Source organism: Phasianus colchicus, chromosome 10, assembly GCF_987193195.1.
Source record: "Phasianus colchicus chromosome 10, bPhaCol1.hap1.1, whole genome shotgun sequence".
NCBI lineage: Eukaryota > Metazoa > Chordata > Aves > Galliformes > Phasianidae > Phasianus > Phasianus colchicus.
Genome location: NC_143445.1, coordinates 3,795,501 through 3,822,647, shown reverse-complemented (window position 1 = coordinate 3,822,647; position 27,147 = coordinate 3,795,501). Strand labels below are relative to the sequence as shown.

At 53.5% G+C, this 27,147-nt stretch overlaps 1 protein-coding gene and 5 non-coding genes across 6 annotated transcripts; 1 reads left to right on the top strand and 5 right to left on the bottom strand.

The window, feature by feature from the left end:
* Window positions 1–298: 298 nt before the first annotated feature.
* On the bottom strand, window positions 299–417 carry LOC149916529 (5S ribosomal RNA). Its single transcript, XR_016469910.1, has one exon. It is a non-coding gene; the product is annotated as a 5S ribosomal RNA (ribosomal RNA).
* Window positions 418–2,367: 1,950 nt separating this feature from the next.
* LOC149916528 (5S ribosomal RNA) lies at window positions 2,368–2,486 on the bottom strand. Its single transcript, XR_016469906.1, has one exon. It is a non-coding gene; the product is annotated as a 5S ribosomal RNA (ribosomal RNA).
* A 1,946-nt stretch (window positions 2,487–4,432) lies between these two features.
* LOC149916527 (5S ribosomal RNA) lies at window positions 4,433–4,551 on the bottom strand. Its single transcript, XR_016469905.1, has one exon. It is a non-coding gene; the product is annotated as a 5S ribosomal RNA (ribosomal RNA).
* Window positions 4,552–6,501: 1,950 nt separating this feature from the next.
* Window positions 6,502–6,620, bottom strand: LOC149916526 (5S ribosomal RNA). Its single transcript, XR_016469894.1, has one exon. It is a non-coding gene; the product is annotated as a 5S ribosomal RNA (ribosomal RNA).
* Window positions 6,621–8,566: 1,946 nt separating this feature from the next.
* Window positions 8,567–8,685, bottom strand: LOC116241126 (5S ribosomal RNA). The gene has a single exon (XR_004169453.2). It is a non-coding gene; the product is annotated as a 5S ribosomal RNA (ribosomal RNA).
* Window positions 8,686–10,640: 1,955 nt separating this feature from the next.
* On the top strand, window positions 10,641–25,944 carry EFHD1 (EF-hand domain family member D1). The gene is made up of 4 exons (XM_031604967.2): window positions 10,641–11,034; window positions 18,034–18,181; window positions 23,086–23,220; window positions 24,313–25,944. Exons 1-4 carry the CDS (start codon window positions 10,742–10,744, stop codon window positions 24,445–24,447), a joined length of 711 nt encoding a protein of 236 aa, XP_031460827.1. The 5' UTR covers window positions 10,641–10,741; the 3' UTR covers window positions 24,448–25,944.
* The last annotated feature ends 1,203 nt before the right edge of the window (window positions 25,945–27,147 follow it).

Below are 27,147 nucleotides of genomic sequence, written 5' to 3'. Positions count from 1 at the left end.
GAGCGGCACTAACAGCCCTGCAGCGGCCTTCTTCACGGCACCGCACGCACACGGCACGCACACGGGAAGCGTGCACGCACACACACGCGCGCGCACACACACACGCACGCACACACACACACACGCACACACGTGTCTCCCTGTCCTCCAAAAGCAACTAAAAGAGCGAACCCCCGCCAACCAGCACCCCCCCCCCCAGTCCCCCCAGCCGTCCCCCACCAACAGAGCGCTCGCAGCGGATCGGCTGTGCAAGTACAGCGCAGCGCCCAGCCCCGCGGGAGCGAAGCGGCGCAGCAAAAGCCTACAGCACCCGGTATTCCCAGGAGGTCTCCCATCCAAGTACTAACCAGGCCCGACCCTGCTTAGCTTCCGAGATCGGACGAGATCGGGCGTTGCCAGGGTGGGATGGCCGTAGGCACCTCATGCTCCTGCTCCAGCCCTCTTCTCGGCTTCTCACCACTGCCACACAATCACACAATCACAGAATGGCCACGGTTGGAAGGGAACTCAACCATCATCAAGCTCCAACCTCGCTGCCACACGCAGGGCCACCAACCGACACATTTCATACCACACCAGGCTGCCCAGGGCCCCATCCAACCTGGCCTTCAACACCTCCAGGGATGGACGGGGCATCCACAGCCTCTCTGCACAGCTCTTCCAGCACCTCACTGCTCTCATAGCAAAGAATTTCCCCCTGACGTCCAACCTAAATCTCCCCTCCGTCAACTTCAAACCATTTCCCCTTGTCCTGCTGTCCCTCACCCTTTGCAAGAGTTGATTCCCCTCCTGTTTGTAGGCTCCCTTTAGGTACTGAAAGGCTGCAATGAGCTCACCCCGCAGCCTTCTTTTCTCCAGGCTGAACGAGCCCAGCTCCCTCAGCCTGTCCTCATAGGGGACGTGCTCCAGTCCCCTGATCATCTTCGTGGCCCTCCTCTGGACCCTCTCCAACAGCTCCCTGTCTTTCTTGTACTGGGGGCTCCACACTTGGACGCAGTACTCCAGATGGGGCCTCACAAGAGCAGAGTAGAGGGGAACAATCACCTCCCTGTCCCTGCTGGCCACCCTCTGCTGATGGAGCCCAGGATCCCATTTGCCTTCCGAGCCGCAAGGGCACACTGCTGGCTCATGTTAAGCTTTTCATCCATCACGACCCCCAGGTCCTTCTCCACAGGGCTGCTCTCAAGGACCGCTCCTTCCAGTCCGTAGGGATGCCTGGCATTCCTCCGGCCCAAGTGCAAAACTCTGCACTTTGCCGTGTTGAACCTCATCACGTTCACCCGGGCCCACCTTTCTAGCCTCTCGAGGTCCCTCTGAATGGCATCCTTTCCTTCAACTGTGTCGATCGCACCACTCAGCTCGGTGTCGTCAGCAAACTTGCTGAGGGTGCACTCGATTCCGTCATCGATGTCATTGATAAAGATGTTACAGAGCACCGGTCCCAAGACAGACCCCTGGGGGACGCCGCTCCTTACCGGCCTCCACCTGGACAAGGAGCCATTGATGGCCACCCTCTGTCTGCGGCCTTTCAACCAGTTTCTTGTCCATCGAGTGGCCCACCCATCAAATCCACATCCCGCCAGTTTGGAGATAAAAATGTGGGGGGGGGCCATGTCAAAGGCCTTGCTCAGGTCCAGGTAAATGACATCGGTCGCCTTTCCCTTGTCCACCGATGCCGTCACTCCATCATAGAAGGCCACCAGATTGGTCAAGCACGACCTTCCTCTGGTGAAGCCGTGCTGGCTGTCACGGATCACACGCCCTTTCCTCATGTGATCAAGCATGTCATCCAGGAGGATCTGTTCTACGATCTTCCCAGGCACAGAGGTGAGACTCACCGGCCTGTAGTTCCCGGGGTCCTCCTTGCTCCCTTGCTTGTCAATGGCAGTGATGTGACCCTTCCTCCAGTCACCACCCACCACAGAAAGGGAAAAGTAGCAGCTCAGCCACAAACACAAAACGCAAGCCTACGGAACCCACGGCTCCCCGCCCCTCACCCATCCCAGCATACAAGCCGCCCCAACCCTGACGAGGGCTGACGACGTCCCCAGCATCCACCCTAGCCAAGGCGGCGTGGCAGAGAGGCACTAACAGCCCTGCAGTGGCCTTCTTCACGGCACCGCACGCACACGGCACGCACACGGGAAGCGTGCACGCACACACACGCGCGCGCACACACACACGCACACACACACACACACGTGTCTCCCTGTCCTCCAAAAGCAACTAAAAGAGCGAACCCCCGCCAACCAGCACCCCCCCCCCCAGTCCCCCCAGCCGTCCCCCACCAACAGAGCGCTCGCAGCGGATCGGCTGTGCAAGTACAGCGCAGCGCCCAGCCCCGCGGGAGCGAAGCGGCGCAGCAAAAGCCTACAGCACCCGGTATTCCCAGGAGGTCTCCCATCCAAGTACTAACCAGGCCCGACCCTGCTTAGCTTCCGAGATCGGACGAGATCGGGCGTTGCCAGGGTGGGATGGCCGTAGGCACCTCATGCTCCTGCTCCAGCCCTCTTCTCGGCTTCTCACCACTGCCACACAATCACACAATCACAGAATGGCCACGGTTGGAAGGGAACTCAACCATCATCAAGCTCCAACCTCGCTGCCACACGCAGGGCCACCAACCGACACATTTCATACCACACCAGGCTGCCCAGGGCCCCATCCAACCTGGCCTTCAACACCTCCAGGGATGGACGGGGCATCCACAGCCTCTCTGCACAGCTCTTCCAGCACCTCACTGCTCTCATAGCAAAGAATTTCCCCCTGACGTCCAACCTTAATCTCCCCTCCGTCAACTTCAAACCATTTCCCCTTGTCCTGCTGTCCCTCACCCTTTGCAAGAGTTGATTCCCCTCCTGTTTGTAGGCTCCCTTTAGGTACTGAAAGGCTGCAATGAGCCTTTTCTCCAGGCTGAACAAGCCCAGCTCCCTCAGCCTGTCCTCATAGGGGACGTGCTCCAGTCCCCTGATCATCTTCGTGGCCCTCCTCTGGACCCTCTCCAACAGCTCCCTGTCTTTCTTGTACTGGGGGCTCCACACTTGGACGCAGTACTCCAGATGGGGCCTCACAAGAGCAGAGTAGAGGGGAACAATCACCTCCCTGTCCCTGCTGGCCACCCTCTGCTGATGGAGCCCAGGATCCCATTTGCCTTCCGAGCCGCAAGGGCACACTGCTGGCTCATGTTAAGCTTTTCATCCATCACGACCCCCAGGTCCTTCTCCACAGGGCTGCTCTCGAGGACCGCTCCTTCCAGTCCGTAGGGATGCCTGGCATTCCTCCGGCCCAAGTGCAAAACTCTGCACTTTGCCGTGTTGAACCTCATCACGTTCACCCGGGCCCACCTTTCTAGCCTCTCGAGGTCCCTCTGAATGGCATCCATTCCTTCAACTGTGTCGACCGCAACACTCAGCTCGGTGTCGTCAGCAAACTTGCTGAGGGTGCACTCGATTCCGTCATCGATGTCATTGATAAAGATGTTACAGAGCACCGGTCCCAAGACAGACCCCTGGGGGACGCCGCTCCTTACCGGCCTCCACCTGGACATGGAGCCATTGATGGCCACCCTCTGTCTGCGGCCTTTCAACCAGTTTCTTGTCCATCGAGTGGCCCACCCATCAAATCCACATCCCGCCAGTTTGGAGATAAGGATGTGGGGGGGGGGCCATGTCAAAGGCCTTGCTCAGGTCCAGGTAAATGACATCGGTCGCCTTTCCCTTGTCCACCGATGCCGTCACTCCATCATAGAAGGCCACCAGATTGGTCAAGCACGACCTTCCTCTGGTGAAGCCGTGCTGGCTGTCACGGATCACACGCCCTTTCCTCATGTGATCAAGCATGTCATCCAGGAGGATCTGTTCTACGATCTTCCCAGGCACAGAGGTGAGACTCACCGGCCTGTAGTTCCCGGGGTCCTCCTTGCTCCCTTTCTTGTCAATGGCAGTGATGTGACCCTTCCTCCAGTCACCACCCACCACAGAAAGGGAAAAGTAGCAGCTCAGCCACAAACACAAAACGCAAGCCTACGGAACCCACGGCTCCCCGCCCCTCACCCATCCCAGCATACAAGCCGCCCCAACCCTGACGAGGGCTGACGACGTCCCCAGCATCCACCCTAGCCAAGGCGGCGTGGCAGAGCGGCACTAACAGCCCTGCAGCGGCCTTCTTCACGGCACCGCACGCACACGGCACGCACACGGGAAGCGTGCACGCACACACACGCGCGCGCACACACACACGCACGCACACACACACACACGCACACACGTGTCTCCCTGTCCTCCAAAAGCAACTAAAAGAGCGAACCCCCGCCAACCAGCACCCCCCCCCCCAGTCCCCCCAGCCGTCCCCCACCAACAGAGCGCTCGCAGCGGATCGGCTGTGCAAGTACAGCGCAGCGCCCAGCCCCGCGGGAGCGAAGCGGCGCAGCAAAAGCCTACAGCACCCGGTATTCCCAGGAGGTCTCCCATCCAAGTACTAACCAGGCCCGACCCTGCTTAGCTTCCGAGATCAGACGAGATCGGGCGTTGCCAGGGTGGGATGGCCGTAGGCACCTCATGCTCCTGCTCCAGCCCTCTTCTCGGCTTCTCACCACTGCCACACAATCACACAATCACAGAATGGCCACGGTTGGAAGGGAACTCAACCATCATCAAGCTCCAACCTCGCTGCCACACGCAGGGCCACCAACCGACACATTTCATACCACACCAGGCTGCCCAGGGCCCCATCCAACCTGGCCTTCAACACCTCCAGGGATGGACGGGGCATCCACAGCCTCTCTGCACAGCTCTTCCAGCACCTCACTGCTCTCATAGCAAAGAATTTCCCCCTGACGTCCAACCTAAATCTCCCCTCCGTCAACTTCAAACCATTTCCCCTTGTCCTGCTGTCCCTCACCCTTTGCAAGAGTTGATTCCCCTCCTGTTTGTAGGCTCCCTTTAGGTACTGAAAGGCTGCAATGAGCTCACCCCGCAGCCTTCTTTTCTCCAGGCTGAACGAGCCCAGCTCCCTCAGCCTGTCCTCATAGGGGACGTGCTCCAGTCCCCTGATCATCTTCGTGGCCCTCCTCTGGACCCTCTCCAACAGCTCCCTGTCTTTCTTGTACTGGGGGCTCCACACTTGGACGCAGTACTCCAGATGGGGCCTCACAAGAGCAGAGTAGAGGGGAACAATCACCTCCCTGTCCCTGCTGGCCACCCTCTGCTGATGGAGCCCAGGATCCCATTTGCCTTCCGAGCCGCAAGGGCACACTGCTGGCTCATGTTAAGCTTTTCATCCATCACGACCCCCAGGTCCTTCTCCACAGGGCTGCTCTCAAGGACCGCTCCTTCCAGTCCGTAGGGATGCCTGGCATTCCTCCGGCCCAAGTGCAAAACTCTGCACTTTGCCGTGTTGAACCTCATCACGTTCACCCGGGCCCACCTTTCTAGCCTCTCGAGGTCCCTCTGAATGGCATCCTTTCCTTCAACTGTGTCGATCGCACCACTCAGCTCGGTGTCGTCAGCAAACTTGCTGAGGGTGCACTCGATTCCGTCATCGATGTCATTGATAAAGATGTTACAGAGCACCGGTCCCAAGACAGACCCCTGGGGGACGCCGCTCCTTACCGGCCTCCACCTGGACAAGGAGCCATTGATGGCCACCCTCTGTCTGCGGCCTTTCAACCAGTTTCTTGTCCATCGAGTGGCCCACCCATCAAATCCACATCCCGCCAGTTTGGAGATAAAAATGTGGGGGGGGGCCATGTCAAAGGCCTTGCTCAGGTCCAGGTAAATGACATCGGTCGCCTTTCCCTTGTCCACCGATGCCGTCACTCCATCATAGAAGGCCACCAGATTGGTCAAGCACGACCTTCCTCTGGTGAAGCCGTGCTGGCTGTCACGGATCACACGCCCTTTCCTCATGTGATCAAGCATGTCATCCAGGAGGATCTGTTCTACGATCTTCCCAGGCACAGAGGTGAGACTCACCGGCCTGTAGTTCCCGGGGTCCTCCTTGCTCCCTTGCTTGTCAATGGCAGTGATGTGACCCTTCCTCCAGTCACCACCCACCACAGAAAGGGAAAAGTAGCAGCTCAGCCACAAACACAAAACGCAAGCCTACGGAACCCACGGCTCCCCGCCCCTCACCCATCCCAGCATACAAGCCGCCCCAACCCTGACGAGGGCTGACGACGTCCCCAGCATCCACCCTAGCCAAGGCGGCGTGGCAGAGAGGCACTAACAGCCCTGCAGTGGCCTTCTTCACGGCACCGCACGCACACGGCACGCACACGGGAAGCGTGCACGCACACACACGCGCGCGCACACACACACGCACACACACACACACACGTGTCTCCCTGTCCTCCAAAAGCAACTAAAAGAGCGAACCCCCGCCAACCAGCACCCCCCCCCCCAGTCCCCCCAGCCGTCCCCCACCAACAGAGCGCTCGCAGCGGATCGGCTGTGCAAGTACAGCGCAGCGCCCAGCCCCGCGGGAGCGAAGCGGCGCAGCAAAAGCCTACAGCACCCGGTATTCCCAGGAGGTCTCCCATCCAAGTACTAACCAGGCCCGACCCTGCTTAGCTTCCGAGATCGGACGAGATCGGGCGTTGCCAGGGTGGGATGGCCGTAGGCACCTCATGCTCCTGCTCCAGCCCTCTTCTCGGCTTCTCACCACTGCCACACAATCACACAATCACAGAATGGCCACGGTTGGAAGGGAACTCAACCATCATCAAGCTCCAACCTCGCTGCCACACGCAGGGCCACCAACCGACACATTTCATACCACACCAGGCTGCCCAGGGCCCCATCCAACCTGGCCTTCAACACCTCCAGGGATGGACGGGGCATCCACAGCCTCTCTGCACAGCTCTTCCAGCACCTCACTGCTCTCATAGCAAAGAATTTCCCCCTGACGTCCAACCTTAATCTCCCCTCCGTCAACTTCAAACCATTTCCCCTTGTCCTGCTGTCCCTCACCCTTTGCAAGAGTTGATTCCCCTCCTGTTTGTAGGCTCCCTTTAGGTACTGAAAGGCTGCAATGAGCCTTTTCTCCAGGCTGAACAAGCCCAGCTCCCTCAGCCTGTCCTCATAGGGGACGTGCTCCAGTCCCCTGATCATCTTCGTGGCCCTCCTCTGGACCCTCTCCAACAGCTCCCTGTCTTTCTTGTACTGGGGGCTCCACACTTGGACGCAGTACTCCAGATGGGGCCTCACAAGAGCAGAGTAGAGGGGAACAATCACCTCCCTGTCCCTGCTGGCCACCCTCTGCTGATGGAGCCCAGGATCCCATTTGCCTTCCGAGCCGCAAGGGCACACTGCTGGCTCATGTTAAGCTTTTCATCCATCACGACCCCCAGGTCCTTCTCCACAGGGCTGCTCTCGAGGACCGCTCCTTCCAGTCCGTAGGGATGCCTGGCATTCCTCCGGCCCAAGTGCAAAACTCTGCACTTTGCCGTGTTGAACCTCATCACGTTCACCCGGGCCCACCTTTCTAGCCTCTCGAGGTCCCTCTGAATGGCATCCATTCCTTCAACTGTGTCGACCGCAACACTCAGCTCGGTGTCGTCAGCAAACTTGCTGAGGGTGCACTCGATTCCGTCATCGATGTCATTGATAAAGATGTTACAGAGCACCGGTCCCAAGACAGACCCCTGGGGGACGCCGCTCCTTACCGGCCTCCACCTGGACATGGAGCCATTGATGGCCACCCTCTGTCTGCGGCCTTTCAACCAGTTTCTTGTCCATCGAGTGGCCCACCCATCAAATCCACATCCCGCCAGTTTGGAGATAAGGATGTGGGGGGGGGGCCATGTCAAAGGCCTTGCTCAGGTCCAGGTAAATGACATCGGTCGCCTTTCCCTTGTCCACCGATGCCGTCACTCCATCATAGAAGGCCACCAGATTGGTCAAGCACGACCTTCCTCTGGTGAAGCCGTGCTGGCTGTCACGGATCACACGCCCTTTCCTCATGTGATCAAGCATGTCATCCAGGAGGATCTGTTCTACGATCTTCCCAGGCACAGAGGTGAGACTCACCGGCCTGTAGTTCCCGGGGTCCTCCTTGCTCCCTTTCTTGTCAATGGCAGTGATGTGACCCTTCCTCCAGTCACCACCCACCACAGAAAGGGAAAAGTAGCAGCTCAGCCACAAACACAAAACGCAAGCCTACGGAACCCACGGCTCCCCGCCCCTCACCCATCCCAGCATACAAGCCGCCCCAACCCTGACGAGGGCTGACGACGTCCCCAGCATCCACCCTAGCCAAGGCGGCGTGGCAGAGCGGCACTAACAGCCCTGCAGCGGCCTTCTTCACGGCACCGCACGCACACGGCACGCACACGGGAAGCGTGCACGCACACACACGCGCGCGCACACACACACGCACGCACACACACACACACGCACACACGTGTCTCCCTGTCCTCCAAAAGCAACTAAAAGAGCGAACCCCCGCCAACCAGCACCCCCCCCCCCAGTCCCCCCAGCCGTCCCCCACCAACAGAGCGCTCGCAGCGGATCGGCTGTGCAAGTACAGCGCAGCGCCCAGCCCCGCGGGAGCGAAGCGGCGCAGCAAAAGCCTACAGCACCCGGTATTCCCAGGAGGTCTCCCATCCAAGTACTAACCAGGCCCGACCCTGCTTAGCTTCCGAGATCGGACGAGATCGGGCGTTGCCAGGGTGGGATGGCCGTAGGCACCTCATGCTCCTGCTCCAGCCCTCTTCTCGGCTTCTCACCACCGCCACCAGCCGATAAGGGAAAAAAAGGCTCAGAGCCGCAGAGCCGGCCAACCAAAACCGCAACCCTGCGGAATCCGCAACTCTCCGCATGCCACCCACACAACGATACAACGCGGTCCGAACCTCACCACGACTTCACACATCCGCCGACATCCACCCTACCCAACGTGCACCGACACTGCACCACTTACAACCCTGACAGGGAAGGCTTCATAGCACCGCTCGCACACGGCACACCTCCGCACGGCACGCACACACACACACACACGCACACACACTCACACGTGCTTCCCCAGCCTCCCAAAGTAACTCGAACGACGAACAGCCACCCAACGAGCACCGAAAGCAGACGGCCCTCACTCAGCGACACAGCGCCCCCAGCGGATCAACGCCGCAACTGCACCGCGCTGCCCGACCCGCGGGACGAGCGGGCAGAAAGGAGCCCGGCACACAAAGCCGAAAATCAAACAGCACCCCGGATTCCATTGTGGTCTCCCATGCAATGAATTGCCGTGACGTGACACGCCCTCCTTTGCTTTCAACACTGTTATGTACTCTCTTTTCTTTAGAAATCACTGCGTTCTGTATTTTGCATGGTTTTTTTTAAATATATATATTACATATTTCCACGTTCATGTTTATACTTGTAGACTATTTTTTTGCGGAATACTTGGATGTATTTTTTTCTTTACAATTTTTAACGTATTTTAGCATGCATTTTTTTAGTAATTATACACATTAATATGATGGGAAAAGGTGTTTCACCAGAGATGTAATGATGAAGGACGGGCATAATAGAAATGTGCTATAATGGAATGGAATGATTTTTGGCGGACTAAATCTTTGTTAAAAAAGGTTTTAATTTGCAGTTACCCTGGCGGGCATCCTGCAAGGCAGAGCACGCAGCAAAAAGCACATCACAGCCTAATATTCCTTATCCCACGACTCCTGGAATTTCTCCCATTTCCCCGCCGATCGAGTAGCCCATGTTTGCAACCTGTGCGACACTTGCTATTATATTTACAGCCTGATTCCATCTACCTTTGATCTCTCTTTCATAATTTGTTACCTGTTGGTTATTGTATCTGTCCCATCCGCTTCCCTCATCTCCAGAGCTGAGCCTCTCGCTGTCTGCTTAGCTGTCTGTGTAAGCGTACCCTGCCTGCTATCTGAGGCTGGAGAAAAACATCACCGCGGTTTGTGCTGTCACAGAAGGCGCCCCACGCCCTCGCGTGCTGCCCTGTGCCTGCCGCAGGCAGCAGCAGCAGCCAGGGTTGCTCCGAGCGGCCTCAGCAGCCCCTTTCTGCGTAGGTTTGGTCGCAACGAGCTCAGTTAATAGGCGCAGTGGAGGTCACCACATTGCGGTGGGGTCACAAAGCCGCTTCCTGCCCGCCTTCACTTGAAAGCAGCGCTCGCTGCTGCCCTGTGACACTCAGCCTCAGGCACGAGCAGGTGCTTTCCTCTCTCTCTCTCCTTCCCCGTGAGCAAATCCCGTCAGCACGCAGCCTAACCCACGCTAATCCCGTTTCGGGGGCCGTGTCGGGGTGTCCCCGCAGGGACCGGGAGGGTCGGACCGGGAGGGGCGGCGCGGCGGTCAGCCGGCAGGTGGTGGGGGGCCGCCCGCCTTCCTCACGCTTCGCAGAGGAGGGGGAGCGCGGGGCCGGGCCGAGCCGAGCTCTGTCCGCCTTCTTTTCAGCTGAGAGGGCGGCACGCGGCACGGCTTACCGCCCCGCGGCACGAGGCGGGCGCTCGATCCCCGCACGGCGGGGCTGCGCCGGGCTGCGGGCGGCCGCGACTCCGGGGTCACGCGGGGGAACCGCCGCTCCCCTCCGGCACGGCCGCCCCGCCTCCTCCAGCACCGCCCCGCCCCGCCCCGCCCCGCCCCGCCCCGCCCCGCCCCGCCCCGCTCCGCTCCGCCCGCCGCCTCCGAGTGAGGGAATAAAGTTCAGGCCCGGGCCGGGCGGTCCTGCGCACAGCGCGAGCGCGGCCCGCGAACGGCGGCGGTGCGGGGCGATGGCCTCGGAGGAGCTGGCGCAGAAGTTGCAGCGGCGGCTGCTGCTGGAGGAGAGCGGGGCGGAGGGCGATGAGCGGGAAGCGGAGGTCCCGGCCCCGTCCGAGGAGGGCGAGGAGGAGCGGAGCTGCCTGACGGCCAGCGCGGGCGCGGAGCTGAGCGCTAAGCTGGCCCGGCGGCACGACATCAACGAGGGCGCGGCGCAGCCCCGCCGGGCCGCCGTCTTCAACCCCTACACCGAGTTCAAGGAGTTCAGCCGCCGGCAGATCAAGGACATGGAGCGCATGTTCCGCCTGTGAGTGAGTGCCTCGCGGGGCTCCGCCGGACCCCCGCCGCCTTGCTTTCCTTCCGTCCCCGCTGTGCGGTGGGTGCGAGGAGGGCCGGACGCGGCCGTTCTGCCCCGCGCTCCGCCTGTTTCTGTTCGGCCGCTTTCCCGGGGCTGGGGGCGGTGGGCGCTCGCGGTGGCACCCGCGGCTCTATGGGGAAAGTAGGACGAGGAGGAGCACCTGCGTGTCCGTGCGTCAGGGGGACGAGCGCTGCGGTGCTGCCGGTGGCGGCTGCTGCCTGTAGGTACGGCTGACCTTTGCTTGGCCTCGTCCGGCGTCCCGCTGTGCGCTTGGCGGGGCCGGCAGGGGAGCGGTGCTGCCGCTGTGCGCCCCGGGGCGGGCCCGTGTCCCTGTGCCTTGCAGTCACGCTGCGTGTCTGCCTTCAGCAGCTGAGCGTCCCCTGCAGCTCTGCTCGGCGGCGTTGTGGCTCCAACTGCAGTCTTGTTGGCCGGGCTTTGTGTTCCCTCCTGTGCGCTCAAATGAAGCTTGAGTGTGGCTTCCTCTTATCCTCTTTTCCTGGGATGGAGTTCCCCTCCTGTCAGGAACGTTCATGCTATATTCAAGCGATGCAGAGCACTGTTTGTGTAAGGCAAAGCTTAACCAGGGCCGTGTTCCAGCCCTGCCGTGTGCTCTTCATGCTCTGTCCTGGCTCCTGCATTTGGGCTGTGTGTGAGTGCCTTTGTTGCCTGTGCTCGTGTTTCCTTTTGGTAGCCCCAATCTCTGCTCTCTGGGCCCAGCCTGGAGGAGGGGGGCAGGGCTGGGGGTGGGGATGCTGCCCAGCACAAGGAGCTGGGCCACCAAGGAGCTGTGTGGGGTGCAGAGAGCTGCTTTGGCTTATAGAGGTATCTGCAGCAGGCTTTGTAACTTGTCAGGGCTTTCTCCTGTCTGAAAGCTGCCTTGAGCATTTCGGAGGCTGGGCCGAGAGACAGAGTTCGCTTGAATGCTTCCACTTCACAGCTCTGTGGGGTGTTGCTGGCCCCAGACAGGACTGTTGCTGCGGGAAACCTAGCTGTGTGCTTGTGGAGAGGCATTCATCTTTCTGAGTGTGCCGGAGGTCTTTGTTGTTTGGGCTGCTTTGCATCAGCAGCTGGGCATGGGGAAGGAGGTGCCTGGGCAAGATTTCTGCTCTGCTTGCTCCTGTGCCACTTCTGGCAGCTGGTAAAGGGGTACTGTGCCGTGTGGAGGGCTGGGATGTGGGACTGTGAGGACAGGAGGATGAACCCTGCCGGCTGTGCCTGTGGCCTAGAAGCTGAGGGTAAGAGTGTGGAGTGGGCAGGGACGCTGACTCGGAAGGGAACAACTGTGATTGGGGAAATAAAAAGTGGAAGAACTGAATTGGAGCTGAATTTTTAGACAATGAGCTCATTAAATGCAGGCCCTACAAGTGGGGAATTTAGGCTTTGCCGTTGAATGCTAATCAGCAGTTCAGTGTAGCTGGGAAGCATTTTGTGCCCTTTGAGGACCATTGCAGCTGAGTGCTGGTCAGCTTGCCAGAACAGGATGGAGCTGGGCTGCGTGCTCCCATGGCCCCAGGGGATGGTGAGTGTCATCCCTCTGGGCAGGAGGATAGAAACCCCCATCCTGGTGGTGGCTGTGCTGGAGGCAGCTGGAGTTGGCTGCAGGGGATCTGGTCTTTGCTCCATCTGGTACCAGCAACCTGTTTTAAGTACTGGCCAGCACCACGTGCTCCAGAAGGAGAGGAAATACTCCTCTTAATTCCTGCCTGTCAGAGCTAGAGTTAATGTGATTAAGGGTTTTGTGCTTCATATGGCTTATTGGCCTCAGCAACAACAACCTAGGATTTTTCTTACTAATGTTAGAAAATAAGTATTTGACGAGCAGCATGTTGTCTTGTTACCTCCAGATGCTAAGTTTCTGCTCTTGATTTCCCATCCCTGGGGTCTGGGAGCAAGGGTTTGGTGGGGCTTGGCTCACCCTCCTGTTTGAGCATCACATCCCTGCTCCTGTGTGCTTGAGGAGTGTGCCAGGTGCCAGCAGCAGGGTGCTGTGGCTGTGCCACCCCAGGAGCTACGGCTGCAAAGTGTTGATGTGCCTCAGGTGGTGACAGGAGCTCTTGGGGTGGGCTTTCATTTTCTTATTTTGGCAGAGGGACCAGGAAGTCTGCAGCTCAGGCTAATTATAATGCGACCTAATTAGTTGCCTGTTCTGACTGTGTGGTGATGGAGGTAACCACAATAACCTCTCTTCCCAAAGTCTTGCAAGCAGGCTCTGGGGAGCTCTGGAGTCCTGCAGCTCACCTTGCTGTGATCTCATCTGGGCAAAGGCAGCTTGGGGGCAGGTGTGTGTGAGTGAGAGCCAGGCTGTGCCTGGGCTGAGTGACCTCCCTGAGCTATGTAGCGGGGGAGGAGAGCAGCCGCCAGATTAGTCTGCAGGGTGGGAGGAAGTGCATAAATTCCAGCGTTGCTGTTGCACTTAGGGAATTTCATGTGCGGCCCACTCATTTCATGATTGCCTGGTGCCTGTCGAGTGGGGAAGGCTGTGGTCTCCCTTCGACCCCCTGAAGCAGCCTGAGAGGCCTGGGCTGGGTGCAGACTGGTGCTGCATGCCCTTGTTCATGCTGGGATGGCTGTGCTCCTGCTGTGACCGGCTGTCCCTGATCTGCCACCAGCTGCCCAGTGGGCAGGGAGGTAATCCTGATGGGGACTTGGCTGCCCAAGGCCGTGTCACTCCAGCTCTGCAAAGGAAATCTGTGTGGAGGAGACCTCCATCTTGTCCTATCCCTTCAAGAGCAAAGCGTGGCGGAGGGATTGGAAATCCCTGCTGGTGATGGGAGTCTGTTCCTGCCCCAGTATGGAGGAGCTGTTATCAAAGCACTTGATGTGTAAGATGATACACAATGCTCAGAGGAAATCAAGTGCTGCTTAGAAAGGATTTTGAAATATTTAAGAAGAGATTATGACCACTTCAGCACCATTACTCTGATTTGTTTCAGAGCCTGTGTTGGGCCATTACAGCATGCAGGAGATGCAGATCAAAGTACAGTTGCCCACAGTGTGTGCAGCAAGCTCAGGTACAGTGAATGTGTACAGGAAAGGCAGGTTTTCTTTCCAGTCTTTCTCAAGGAGTGTGAATATTTAGAAATTGCTCTTTGATCTTCCAGTATTTGGGATTTCTCATTCAACTATTCTTTTTTTGTTTGGTGGTTTTCTTATTAAGACAAGTGGTGAGGCAACAGCCAACTCAGTACTGGTAATGCAGTCCTCAGCTTTTCCTCTTTCCTTTTCTTCCTTACCCAGTCCTTCTATCTTCTGTGGTGTAAACCTCCAGCTGTGTTGCATAACACCACTGTAATGATTGTACAAGCACAGTAATTGTGCATGATACACTTCTTGCCCTTAAATAAGTCTTTTCAGTAAGTATTGCCTCTTTCCTTCCTTGCCCCTAATTCTGCTGCCTCTTTCCTCCCCCAGTGCTCCAGCAGCAGGGACACGCTGCAGCCTGTGTGGAAGTGAGCCAGCCTGGGAATCTGGGTGCATCCTTGTTGCAGCAGATTTTGGCAGCAGCTCAATGTCTCATCTGCTGCCAGGACTGTTACTGTGACTGTGCTGCAAAGCCTTACTGTGTCAGCCACGGTGCTTGTAGCTGTGTGCAGTGTCCCAGCTCATCCATGGGGCCACAGCTGTACTGCTGCAGAAGGGGACCCACCACAGCCCTGCTGCTGCAGCTGCCCCATCTCTGTGTGCCTGAGATGTGAGATATCTTTGCCTGTCAGTGTGAGAGCCCCTCAGTAATGCTTGCGTGTTGCTAGGGTGAGCCTTGGCTGGCAGCCCGGGCAGCTTTGAGCACGAAGGGAGCAAAGCTCTTGTGTCATGGCAGGACAGAGGGTGACGGCAGGGCTGGTGAGGCAGCTGGGCACACAGGTGCTGCATAGTCCTGCTGTGCCACTTCTGCAGCATAGGACAGGGTGGCTTTCAGGATGGTGGGGTACATCTAGGGGCCAAACCTGCTCCGGTGCTCTCCTCCAGCTCTGCTTGTTGCCTGTGCTGTCCTTGCAGGGTGTCTGTCACCCTGCAGAAGCAGGGCTGCTGTGCTGGTGGTGCAATAGGTGAGCGATGTCCTAAGGCCTGGCTGGAGCCCAGGGTGCTAAAGGGGAGCTCCTGGAAGGCAGTCAGTGTGCTTTTGGGTCAGGCTGAGGAGTGCTGGGACCGATGCTCCCCAGGTTCATCTATGTAACAACTGTGCTGTGCCCTGTTGTGCCAAGTGCCTGCACCCGTGGGTGTGCAGCAGGGAATAATGACACCTTCTCTCATGCCCTATAAATATGTCTCTCCCTAAATAGTCTGGCCGTGCAGCTGTGCGGCGGTCATGTGGCTGTGCCAAGGTCCTAAAATACTCATGCTGCTCTGGGAAGAGAGTGGGGGTGGGGAGGGAATGCAGCAGTTTGCAGGGTGCTGCACTGCTCCATGGGTGGCAGTGAGCGTCTGGGAGCTGCCATGTCCTGCTGTCTCTGGGAAGCTGACTTTGGGGGATGTGTGCCTGCTGAGCTGCTGCCCCTTGCCAGTGGCCTGTCCTGTGTTCAAGTGTTCCTCTGGGGCCGCCCAGCCCTGTGCACTGAACACCTATTGTGTGGCTGGGACTGTGTGCTGCTCTGCTGCCTGTTCCTCACAATCCTGGCTTTGTGCTGCCTCTCTGCAGGATAGTTGAGCCCTGAAGCTGTGCCCGGTGGTGAGGCACCCAGTGTAGCTAGTTAACCCTTCTGGATGGTGTCTGCCCTCCAGGCTCAGTGTTGAGGTGAAGATAGGCACTGAGAACCAGTGTTTGCCTGCAGGTAGTGTCTGGGTCACAGGGGTGAGATGGGCACGGTAAGTGTGGGCTGGGTACCTCCCCCCCTCCTTCTGGCTTCTCTGTTGCCCTTCTCTGAGTGGCAACCCTTGTTTGAGGGCTTCCATAGCCAGCCAGAGAGCAGCATTAGCTTGTTAGGATAAAACAAACACAAAAAAGCAAATCCCCAGAGCCTCCCTGCCTTATCTGATCAAAGGCCCTACCTGTCAGCTGTCTCTAGAGGAATGGCTCCATACCCTTTTCCCCAAACTTATAGAAAAAGCAGTCTGATACTTAAATAGGGGAGAGATTGTACTTAGTGCAGTTCTGCAAGAGCATCTCAGAGCTAGGTTTGGTTGTGCTGCTTACACATACCTTAAATTACGGATGCTTTCCTGCAGTGTGCCTGCTGTTTTGTCCTTTCCTGGCCTGTCAGCTCTGTGACCTGGTTTCTGCTCCAACAGAGGTTTCTCTCCTAGTTTTCCAGAAAGCTGTCCCATCTAGTGTCCTTAAGTTTGGCTGTAGATGTGCCTGCAGGTTAGCAGCAGGGTCTGCAAGCCCAGCGGGTGCTATTGCTTTAGTGCTCGCAGACTTGATACTTTGGGTGTCATGGTAGTAGGGGTACAGTATAAAAACTGGTTTGGGAGGTGGTGGGGCTATATGAAAAGCAGCAGATGCCTGGCTTGAAGGATCCCCACCTAGTGCTGTGGTGGGGCAATGCTGTTGGCTGCAGCCCTGCCTTGCACTGCCCACGCCTGTATGCGGCTCAGGGCCAGCAGCTTTGTTCATGCTTTTTTCAGCCGCAGCTTCCTCTGCAGCTGTGAGGTTTCTCAGCTGGAAAGGGCTTTCTTCCAGAGTAACCACAATTGTGCAGGTCTTGGTCTGAGATGGCTGAGCTGTCATGCTCTTTGGAAGAGAGCTAATAGTGAATGAGTGATGGATGGAAGGATTTCACTAGCTCCTGACAGAGAAGGGAGCTGCAGCACAGTGTGTAGGGCTTCCTCTCTGAACAGCCAAGAAGATGTAGCTGCGTTGGCTTTGAGGTGGTGGGGGAAGGAGACCAGGGCAGCAGCAGGCACTGCGACAGGGTTGACCCTAGCCAGACCCTGCCCCATCCTGCTGTGAGAGCCCTGGCTTTCTGTTGGACCCCAATGGGCAGCTGTGGTCTGACTCACTTGCTGATTTAGGAATGGATCTTGAAGCTTGATGTGGTGGGACTTTTCATTCTGAGTGAATGCAGGGGCTGGGATGAGGGATGACTATTGAACTGTCTGATAGTAGAGTTCATCTCTTGTGCCTTTGGACTTTGAAACCCAGTAATGACTCTCATGGCTATGAAGTGCTGGGTATTCCTCTCCTACTGGCAGAGGATGTCAGGGGAGGAACTGGTGCACAGTCTGTCTGAGAGCTGCAGGTCACTGCCTCCCTCCCCTGTTTCTACCCTTTCCTCCTGCAAGGAGTTGTTTACAATCTTTTGTGCTCTCATGGAGCGTGGTCCTACTCCAGCCTCGTTCCTACACCTGTCCCAAGGTGGATATAAATTTCTTCTCCTCCCATTGCTATCTTGCAGCCATCAGGCACCAGTCAGGATTACAGCAGTGTACTGTGCTTCTCTCAGCCTGCTTTTGTGCTCTGCCTCAGGGCACTGAATCAACAGCTGCCCTGAAGCAGAGTGCTTATGTAGTACAAAAGCATTTCAGAGAGAAGAGATCCTAACAGCCAAGTGGGTGTCTTTTGCTTACAAAGGAAGATGGTTTCCTTTGAGGGGAGGTTCTGGTTGGTCTGTACACCCTGTTTCTCCTCTAAATGAGCTTGAGAGCAGGCAACAGCTGGCTCTGGCATGCCTTTGCTGCTCCATGCTGGTACATAGTATAAACTGTGTGCAAATTAACTTCATGCTGGACATGTAAGTGGGCGAGATGGAAATCCCAAGATAAGAGAGTTCCTCTTCTTTCTGTGTGGGGTGGTTTGGCTTGAGCTTCTGAGTACTTCCCTCTTGGAAGAGACAGCTCTGAAAATGGCCTACCACTTCCCTGAGCTTAATATAATCTGTGTTGTACAGCTTCTGTCTGCTGCATTTTTAGCTGCTTTGTGTTTTTTCCATTTGCTCAGTTCCTCTTCTGGGAAAAATGCTCCTGGATACAGGGAATGATGAGGACTGACCCTCTCCCCTTTGTACCCCACAGGTATGACTCAGGACGGGATGGATACATCGACCTGATGGAGCTGAAACTGATGATGGAAAAGCTGGGAGCACCACAGACCCACCTGGGCCTAAAGAACATGATCAAAGAGGTGGATGAGGACTTTGATGGGAAGCTCAGCTTCCGTGAGGTAAGGTGGCATAAGTGCAGCTGTGGATGTGGGGCAGAAGGGAGGAGGCAGCCCTGTTCTCTGACTGTAGAACTGTCCCTTCCATATTCCTCCTATTGTGGGATGTGATAAAGCAGCAGGTGGGCCATGGGCAGATCCAGATCTGAAGCACTGTCAGCAACTGTCTCCATGCTCATCTTCCAGTCAGCAAAGAGATCTGTCATTGCTCTGCTGTGATGCTACTGGTCAGTTGTGCTGGAGGAGGTGGGAGCCCTACTGTGGGCAGGGCAGGAGCTGCTGCTGGATGAAAGAAAGAGTGCTTAGTCAGTGGCACTTGTGCAGTTAAGGGTACCCAGCCTTTATCACAGCAGTTATCACAACCTCCTATTGAATAATCTTATACCAGGGTTTGATTGCTGCCTGTATCAGCAGTGTGCTTAAGTGTGGTTTTATACATTAACCAGCAGCTCTTCAGGCAGTACAGTTATTGACTTCTGTAGCAGTGGAAGGCTGTGTGGCCATTCTGCTGCTCCTCCCTCCAGGATGTGTTGGAGATAAAGAAGCCTTGCTGCTCAGGACCTGTTTGTGGAGGGACTGCGCTCTTGCCATGCTTCTAGGGTGGGTATTCAGTTCTGGGGGTGAGATGCAGAGCTCTCCACAGTTCTGGATATTCTTGATTTTTAAAGTGCCATTTGTTTGAGGTGTTTGGTTTTTTTTGAGGGGTGGGGAAAATAAGGATGCCTCTGTCCACCCTTTAGAGCTGTTGGGAGTAACTGTGTATGCTACCATTCCTCCTACAGCTTTGCTTTGTCCCTTCTCACATACTGTTCCCATTATTGCCCAGAGGAATGTTTTCAACTGCAGTGAGAACCTCTCTGCTTAGACCTGTGAAGTTCTAAGCTGGCAGTTCCTCTGTGCAGGGAAGGGTACCTGCTCAGGCAGAGGTGAACTGGAGGTAGCAAAGAATCCAGTGGAGCAGGAAGAGCACTGTGTCCTTGGCTCCAAGTCACGCTGGGGCAAGATAAGCACTGAAGGCAGAACAGATGCACACCTGTGATTGCCAAACTTCTGCGTGCACTGCAGAAGCCCTCTCTGCTTTGCTGTGTGTTGCCTGGGCTCGCCTTTGGGCTGGGTGAAGAGCTAGAACAGCTCTGGGTTACGTGAGCAGTGCTGCAGATGCTTTCTGCAATGAAAATTAAGTGCCTTTATCCCCCAGGGCTCTGGGAGATCCAGCCTGTGATGTCTTGGCATTGGTGTTTCAGCACAAGTGGTAGCGTTGCTCCTCTTCTGCTGCCACCTGTTTGGAGCACAGCTCCTTGCATGGCCACACATCAGCTGGCATGTGCTGAGTGTGCTGCCAGCTCTTGGCACATGGCAGGCAGCAGCTGGTGCTGTTGTTATAGTCCGTAGCCAGATGCAAAAAGATGGGCAAGCAAACACAAGCTTGAGTGGTACACAGGCTGGAATGAGGCGATGTTACTGGCAGAGCTCTGGGGACAAATTACGCAGTCTTGGCAGGTACTCAGATCTTTCAGTGATAGAGAGGAGCAGTGTGCTTGTTGTGTTGTTACAGCAGTGCTGGGCAGAGGGTTGGCAGGAAGATGGGCTTCCTGGTGGGTGAGAAGGCCTAAACCAGCCCCATGGCCCTGCCCTGCTCCACTTCCTGCTACTGGTGACTAGTGAGCATGTGGAGAGTGAGCTAACTCAGACCACACTGATAATGCAAGGAGAAACCCTGTTTTAAATGCATGCCTGAACTCAGCAGCATGCAACTCAACCGCTGGAGGGCTCCTGTCTGTCTTTGCAGAGGATGTGTCCTGACGAACCTGCCTGCAAATATGCTGCTTGAGGCCTGGCCAGAGAAATGCTAAGGTCCTCTTTCGTTTGCAGCAGGTAACCTCTTTTGTAGTTGCTTTGTGTAGTGCCGTGTCCTCCCATCCTGCGTAAGCTGTTATCTGGAAGGCAGGCCTGTGTTGCTCTGTCTTGCTGCTGACAAGCTGTTGGCCCTACTAGGAGTGCTGCCTGTACTGGTGACTTCTGAGAGTCTGTCAGTTTATCAACCATTAACTGCACAAGACTTCCTTTGCAACTTGAGCCAAGCAGTTGAGGCTTTGAGATATCATGCACAGCAGTGGGAGAAAAATCTTCAGGTTGGTTTTTTCATTACCACAGGAAAACAGAGTTAATTGGTATAATAGTAATAGTTAATTCTAACTGCTATCTACAGTTTACCAGAATCCACCCACTTCCTCACACCCTTACCTCCTTAAGTGCTGACCCACGTCATGTTTGCTAGCAGGGTTTGTGCCAACTGCAGCCCAGGGTGACACCACTTCTCTGGTAAGCAGTTCCAAGGGCACTGCTGCCAGTTGATCCAATACCTGTCCTCGTGTCCTGGGGGTCAGCATGGCGTTCAGTGGGTTGCATGTCTGCAGCATTGCTCTGAGATTTGGCACTGATAAAGTCTTTGCTAATGAATGATGTGAGGGTGAATATATCTCTTGCTTCCTATGAAGTTTGTGGGGTGGAAAGAGTATGTCTTGTTGTACCAGTTTGTTTTTTTTAAGAGCTGGGTCTTTAGAAGTATAGCATTATTCACTTCTCTTGACATTTCTCTGATGCTTAGTTGCATGTACCACATCCTGGGTCTAGCAAAGGTGTGAAATGAGTTGGTTTCCTGATGGGCTCCTATTTCTGAATTTAAAATTTCTGATAGTGCTTGATGTTAAGTGAGGATTGATGCCTCAATAGCAAGTAACTGGTGAGGGTGGGCTGCAGGCAGTGTGCTGACATGTAGGATGAATCATGAGATCAGGTGGAAACCAGAATGATGCCCCATAGCCTGCATCACAGGGTACTCAGAGGCTGGAGTTATGCTGTGTCCACTCAAGCTGGTGGCTTGTTCCTTGGTTTCCTTTTTAGCTTGCTTTCCTTGGCTGCAGCAGCCTTCATTCCATTGGAGGAATTGCTTCCCCATCCCCTGGTTTCGGGATGATTCATGCACACTTGTACTTGTGACTGGGTGTTTCCAGTCCCCTCCCTGGGCAACAGCTGTGCCAGACCTCAGGATTGTGCTGCTTTTGCTGCACTTGTCCAATGCCAGGAAGTGGGACTTGCAGGGTGGAGCAGAAACTGTGAGGAGGAACTGTAATGACCTGCAGTGCGTGCAGCCTGGCCTGCCTGCTGGCTCTCCCTGCTCCTGTGCTCAGCAGTGGTGGCAGAAGAGAGGAACTAAGCCCAAACCTAGCGGATCTGAGCAGAGTGAGAGCTTGTCTAGGGAAGGATTTCGTTTCTGTTCAGCACAGCATTATTTGATTTGTTGCATGTTTTTTGGAGGGGAATGAAGTTTCTCTCCAAGCACAGACTGCTTTCTGTCTGTTTTGTGCTGAGCACAACAAGGGGTTACAAAGCTGTTGCATGAAGCAAGGCCTGGTAATGCTGCCTCTGTGAGAGGGCAGCCAGCACTGCCGTCATCTCCACACCCCTCCCCATGGGAATCTTCCCAAACTCTCCCATCTCTGTTGGTTTCTGCAAACAATTTGAAAGAGAAGAATAAGGCTTTCTCAGTTCAGATGCTGGAACTCTGCTGCCCTCCTCCGGGATGACACAGGCACTTTCTGGAGGAGAAAGCCAAGTCCTAAAGTGCCAGGGATGTCGGGTGTGCCTGTGCAGGTGGACTTCACAGCAGTTCTGTGTGGTATTTGCAGCTCTCTCTCCTGGGGTGAAATGATCCAGCAATGCATTATTACTGGACTCCTTTGGTACTGGGTGACTTGGTTCTGTCTCTGTTACTTCAGTGCTGTACCAAGCGAGCACTGAGACACCTCCTGGGGTGCCCAAGAATAGCAGGGAATTGGTTGTGTGAATTTGCTTATGAGGTGATGCAGAGATCTTTATTTTTAAGCAGCTGTTCTTGTTCCTTCTGTGTGTGTTTTTTTTAAAGTGCTTTCCTCAATGGTAATATGGCAGATTCTTTCTCTTCTGCAATTTATTTGCCAGTTTGAGCCCTGCTGTAGTGATTCCACATTTGTTAAATGTCTGTAGTTCTGTGCAGGACAAAGGTTTCAAAACTAGTTACTGTGGATGCTGGTACTCCCTTAAGTTACCTCTGAGTCACCTCCCTTGAGGGCATGGCCCTGATCTGACCTGACAGACATATTACAGAAGCTCTCCTGTGTGTTATTTAATGGGCACAACAGAAATACCTGGGTGTTATTCATTGTAGCTAAACCATTCAGGGTTTCCTGGAACATGCTGAGGCATTGCTCCAAGTACTGATTTGAGTAATCTTTCCTGTGTCGTAGACAAGGAGCCAGTTGAAGTGACCATGTGCTATTGTTCCTGGTGCATTTGGCCTTAATTTTGTTTTTTTCCTCCTATGCTGTGTGGACAGTACTGAAAGCAGGGTTGATGACTTGCTTTCAAGTGCACACAATTGCACTGATTATCATTCCTAGGGGAGCTGGACTGTCAGTACAGAGAGGCTGAGGTGTGAGGCAAGGCAGTCTTTGTTGTCCTGCTTTCATTCTTGTGGGATGTGGGGTCTCAGATCACAGCAGTGGGGGAAGCATTTAGGGTTTGAGGATATAGAGGGCTGGATCAGAGCCCACCTTGCAGTTGTACCAGGCAGCTGGGGATGGTCTCCTTGCTGTGTAGGAGCCCTGCAGCTGTGCTTCATCATGGCATCGTTCCACACAAACCTTCTTTTCCTAAGAGGTTTCTCTCTTTAGTCCAGCAGGGCTGTGTAGTGGAGCTAGGACATGAGAGCACAAGTTGCCATTTGATTTCTATAAAACTGGCATCATTAGCTCTAAAGTGTCAATACCTACCCCCTTGCCCCTCCCCCCGCAGGAGGATATCTGTGCTGTTTGCATTTTAATTCTTCATCTCAGCGAAGGACTTGAATGTTTTTTCTGCCTTGATAGTTCCTGCTGATTTTCCACAAAGCTGCAGCTGGGGAACTTGAGGAGGACAGTGGACTGTTGACTCTTGCAAAGCTCTCTGAGATAGATGTCTCCATTGAAGGAGTCAAAGGAGCCAAGAACTTCTTTGAAGCTAAGGTATGTTGTACCAAAGACAGACATGAAACTGCACATAGAACCTGATTGTCACTGAGATTCTAACCCTGCTTGCTTTTCAGTAGAAGATACGGTCTATTTTATCCCTAGCTTATAGAATGTGTAACTTCATCTGGCCTTCACCTTTTTTAAAATTTCTATTGTTTTTTTCCCTTCAGAGTTTATCTAGCTACACCATTCTTCTGCAGTTTAATCAACACTAGAATGCCTTCATTCAGCCTCTGCTGTAGGTTTTACCCTGATAGAGCTGACTGGTGGGCTTGTGTCCAGTGGCCAAGAGCTGTACGTGACCAGCTGGCTGACTTCTTTTAGAAGACAAAAGCATCCTGGAAACAAATGCATTGGGACTGACTTTCTCATTTTTCAAGTCTTGACCAGAGAACTCAGTTTAGTGGTGAACTAAGTGTTTTGAAGTATAGAATTTCAGATGTCTTTCTTGAGCAGTTCTTTGTAACCTTTGGAATCAAAATTATTCCACAGAGTCCTGGTGCTGGCAGAAAGAGCTTTACACAGTGAAGCTGACAAAGCACCCTTTTTGCAAGTTCTCTTGGAGAGAGAATAATCCTGTGTGCTTACATAAGAAGTTTTGTCCTGAGAGTGTAGCACAGCTATTGCACAGCAGATGTACTGAGATGAAAGCTGGAAAAACAGAGGGCAAAAAAAGTCTCTTTGATCTGCAGATTATCTGTGGTGGTGTATGATTATCTCAGATTTGGCTATGATTCAGAGCTGTTTTCTTCTGTAGTTTCTCCCACTATTTACTCACAACTTTATGCTATGCTGTATGCTTACAGAAATAATGCATTTGACCTAGTACTGATGGCATTGTTTTGGTTACTTGCTAGTGACTTATTAGTAAATGACCTTCCTTTTACTGATGTCCAAGTCAAGCAAGCTAGCAAGTATTGGATGTAAATACCCAAGTAGTGCAGTCTAATTAATACTTGACCCATGCTGACACTTCCCATTAAGCAATGAGAGGTGCAGTAAACAGTTTAGTGTTGCTCACTTAAGAGTAATCCAGACTTCAGTCTGTCTCTGATGCAAAGTGTTTGTTTTTTTTCTTTCGTGAAGGTTCAAGCCCTTTCTTCAGCAAGTAAGTTTGAAGCAGAAATAAGAGCTGAGCAAGATGAGCGGAAGCGAGAAGAGGAGGAAAGGAAACACCGCCGAGCAGCTTTCAGGGAGTTAAAGTCTGCATTTACCCAGTAAGCAGCCAGCCAATATGTGCTCTGATTGCACAGGACTTGGTACGTTTTCCAGATCAGGGTTCTACCTGGAGAGAACAGCCTGGATCCTGCCAAGTGAAGCTGTAACAGATTTTAGTCTTCCTCTCTTGAAGATCCTTCCGAGTTTCTAAGGACACAACTCTTGTGGTTACTATGCATTCATAACGATGTGAATCAGAAGAGCTGTGTGCATGCTGTTTGCTTTGAACTGTCAGGAGTACATCATCCTGAAGTAGAAACAGCAGGTAGCAAATCATGGGTAAGCACTGACAAGTGTTTACCTACTTCATTCTTTCTCTTTCTGTACACTTTTCCTTATTAATTCATTCCTTGCTTACATTCATGTAGTGAGGTCTTGTGTAAAGCAGAGTGTACAAAGTACAGATTCACTTCCTGTATGTTTGTGCCACTGCTGTCACACATCCTTGACTTATCAATCTTCCTCAAAGCCCTGTGCTGCAGGCACTGAAAGCACTGTGAAGAGAGAAAGATAACTACTAGGGACAGGGATCAAATTAATTATTTCCTGTAGCTTTTTTCTTCTGCCCAGCATGTTGGAGAGTCTTCCAGTTTTTCTTCTCTGAAGTGCCATACTAACCTTTCAATAAGATGCAGGATTTCTGAGAACTTTGAAGGGAGGAAGCTGGCTCTCTGAAACAAGGAATAGAAAACTGAGTTGCCTAATCATGTATCTTCCACATTCCATCATGTTTAGTGTACTATATGGCTTCACTGTGCTTTTCAGCTTTAGCTGTATCTGTTTTTAAGGGATACTGCCAGATGGATGACAAAATTGGATGGCACGCAGGGTTTGTTGTTTTTCCAATTTGGATATGTGCTCATCCTGAATCATAAAGGTGGTGGTGGTGTTTGATTTCATTAGAGCCATAACAGATGAAACCAGCCCAGCATACTGAGCGATCCCTGCTCAAGAAGGGAAAACCAGAGAGGCTACCATCTTTAGCTGAATTGGATTTAGAGGGCTTGCACTGTACTTAGCTATTTCCTTTAACACACAAAGGTTAAATACCTGATGCTTGTCTGGATGTATGCTGTAGGTTATGACAGAGGGAAGCTGTGTTCCCTTGGAGAGACCTCTCAAAACATGAACTTGCTCAAATTCTGTCTTTGCTGTTGCCCCAGTTGGTGCATGTTTTTTTCTCTCCAGACCAAAATTCAGCAGTCATCTATTTCATTTGTCTGATTTGCTTCTTAAACTATGAGCACTAAACTGTGAGCGTGGAATAACAAATAGAAAAACCTCTACTCTTTAATGTCAGGTGAAAGAATTGCTAAACAATTAAACTGTGTGTATATATATCTTCACAGATTATATTTTATAAAATCACGCTTTTTTAGCTAAATATTTATAATTAAATGTTTTTATACTTTACAACAAAGCAAATAATTTCATCTTTGATTATTTCTCCTGTTGCTGAAATGTACAAATAAAGCATCATTATCTCCAGTCTCTTCTGTGATTATTTTAGGTTCCAAACTATATTGTTTTATTTACAAACTACTGTAGTGATCCCCACTCCACACTGTGTCAGTGTCTGAACCCCAGAGCTCAGCATCCTGATTTGGGTGGGTGAGGAAGTAGAGGACCCTTCTTGATATGCTTTTCCCTTCTATACAGCAGCTCTAGTTCAAAGAGTTATGTTTGCAATTCCTCTGAAAAGAACATGGCTGTGTAAATATTTGAGATACCGTCCACTGGTGAGTGGTGACAGCTGAACATTGTCAGCCTCCCCATATCTTAAAATAGCCACTGCATCCCAGCCCTGATAGTGCTCCAGCTGAGAGCTGGGCGGGTTGTTTCAGCTGCATTTTGCTTTGCTTTTCCTTTTATAAAGGGGAAGGAATGCACATGAGTCTTCAAGTGTGTCCAAGCATTTTGGTTCTGTTCTTGCTGATCTCCTAACCTTTGCTGGCAGGGTCAGCATGGAGGGCTCAGGAGGAGCCTGAACTGTTTCATTGCAGGCACAATCAAGTGATGACAGGAAAAACACAAATACTTTACCCAGACAGATCTTTTATATGGCTTTGTTCTGTATGTTGTGGGCAGCTGATGCATTTGTCACATGTCTGTGTGCCCTTGGATCTCTGAGGTCAGGTAAAATCGGGATGATGGCTCCTTAGTCTTCACTTCTGTGGGAAAAGGGCGAAGCTGCAGCTCTTGAATTCTTGTTTTTTTTCCCCTGGGAAGTGCAGTAAGTGCTGTTGCCTTGTGCTAGTTTGCACACATAGCTGTGCAGGGCAGCAGCAGGGGAGTGTGGTAAGAGAAGTTCTAACATTTTTCTAAATAGATTTGAGCCAATTCTAGGTGACAAGTTTCAACAAGGATTTCAACAAGGAAATCAGCACTGTCTGGCCCTCACATATAGTTCAGGCTGCAGTGCCTGGAAGCATGGGTCTTCCATCTGGTTGTGCATCAGTAATAGGACAAGATAGCCAGGTGAGTCACACAAAGTGGGAGGATGTCTAAACATGGGTAAAAGGTTGCTCTCTAAGAAGAGGATCAGCTATAAAACCTAGTGTCTGTAGCAAGCTGACTTTGCTCCTTAGTCCTTTCCAAAGAGGGTGCCAGTCTCCTGGGTTAACTGGATTTTGTCCCAGCCCAGCTTTTTTTATGAGGTCATCTTTGGCATGCTGAGAGCAAGTGTGTCAGGTCTGTAGCTGT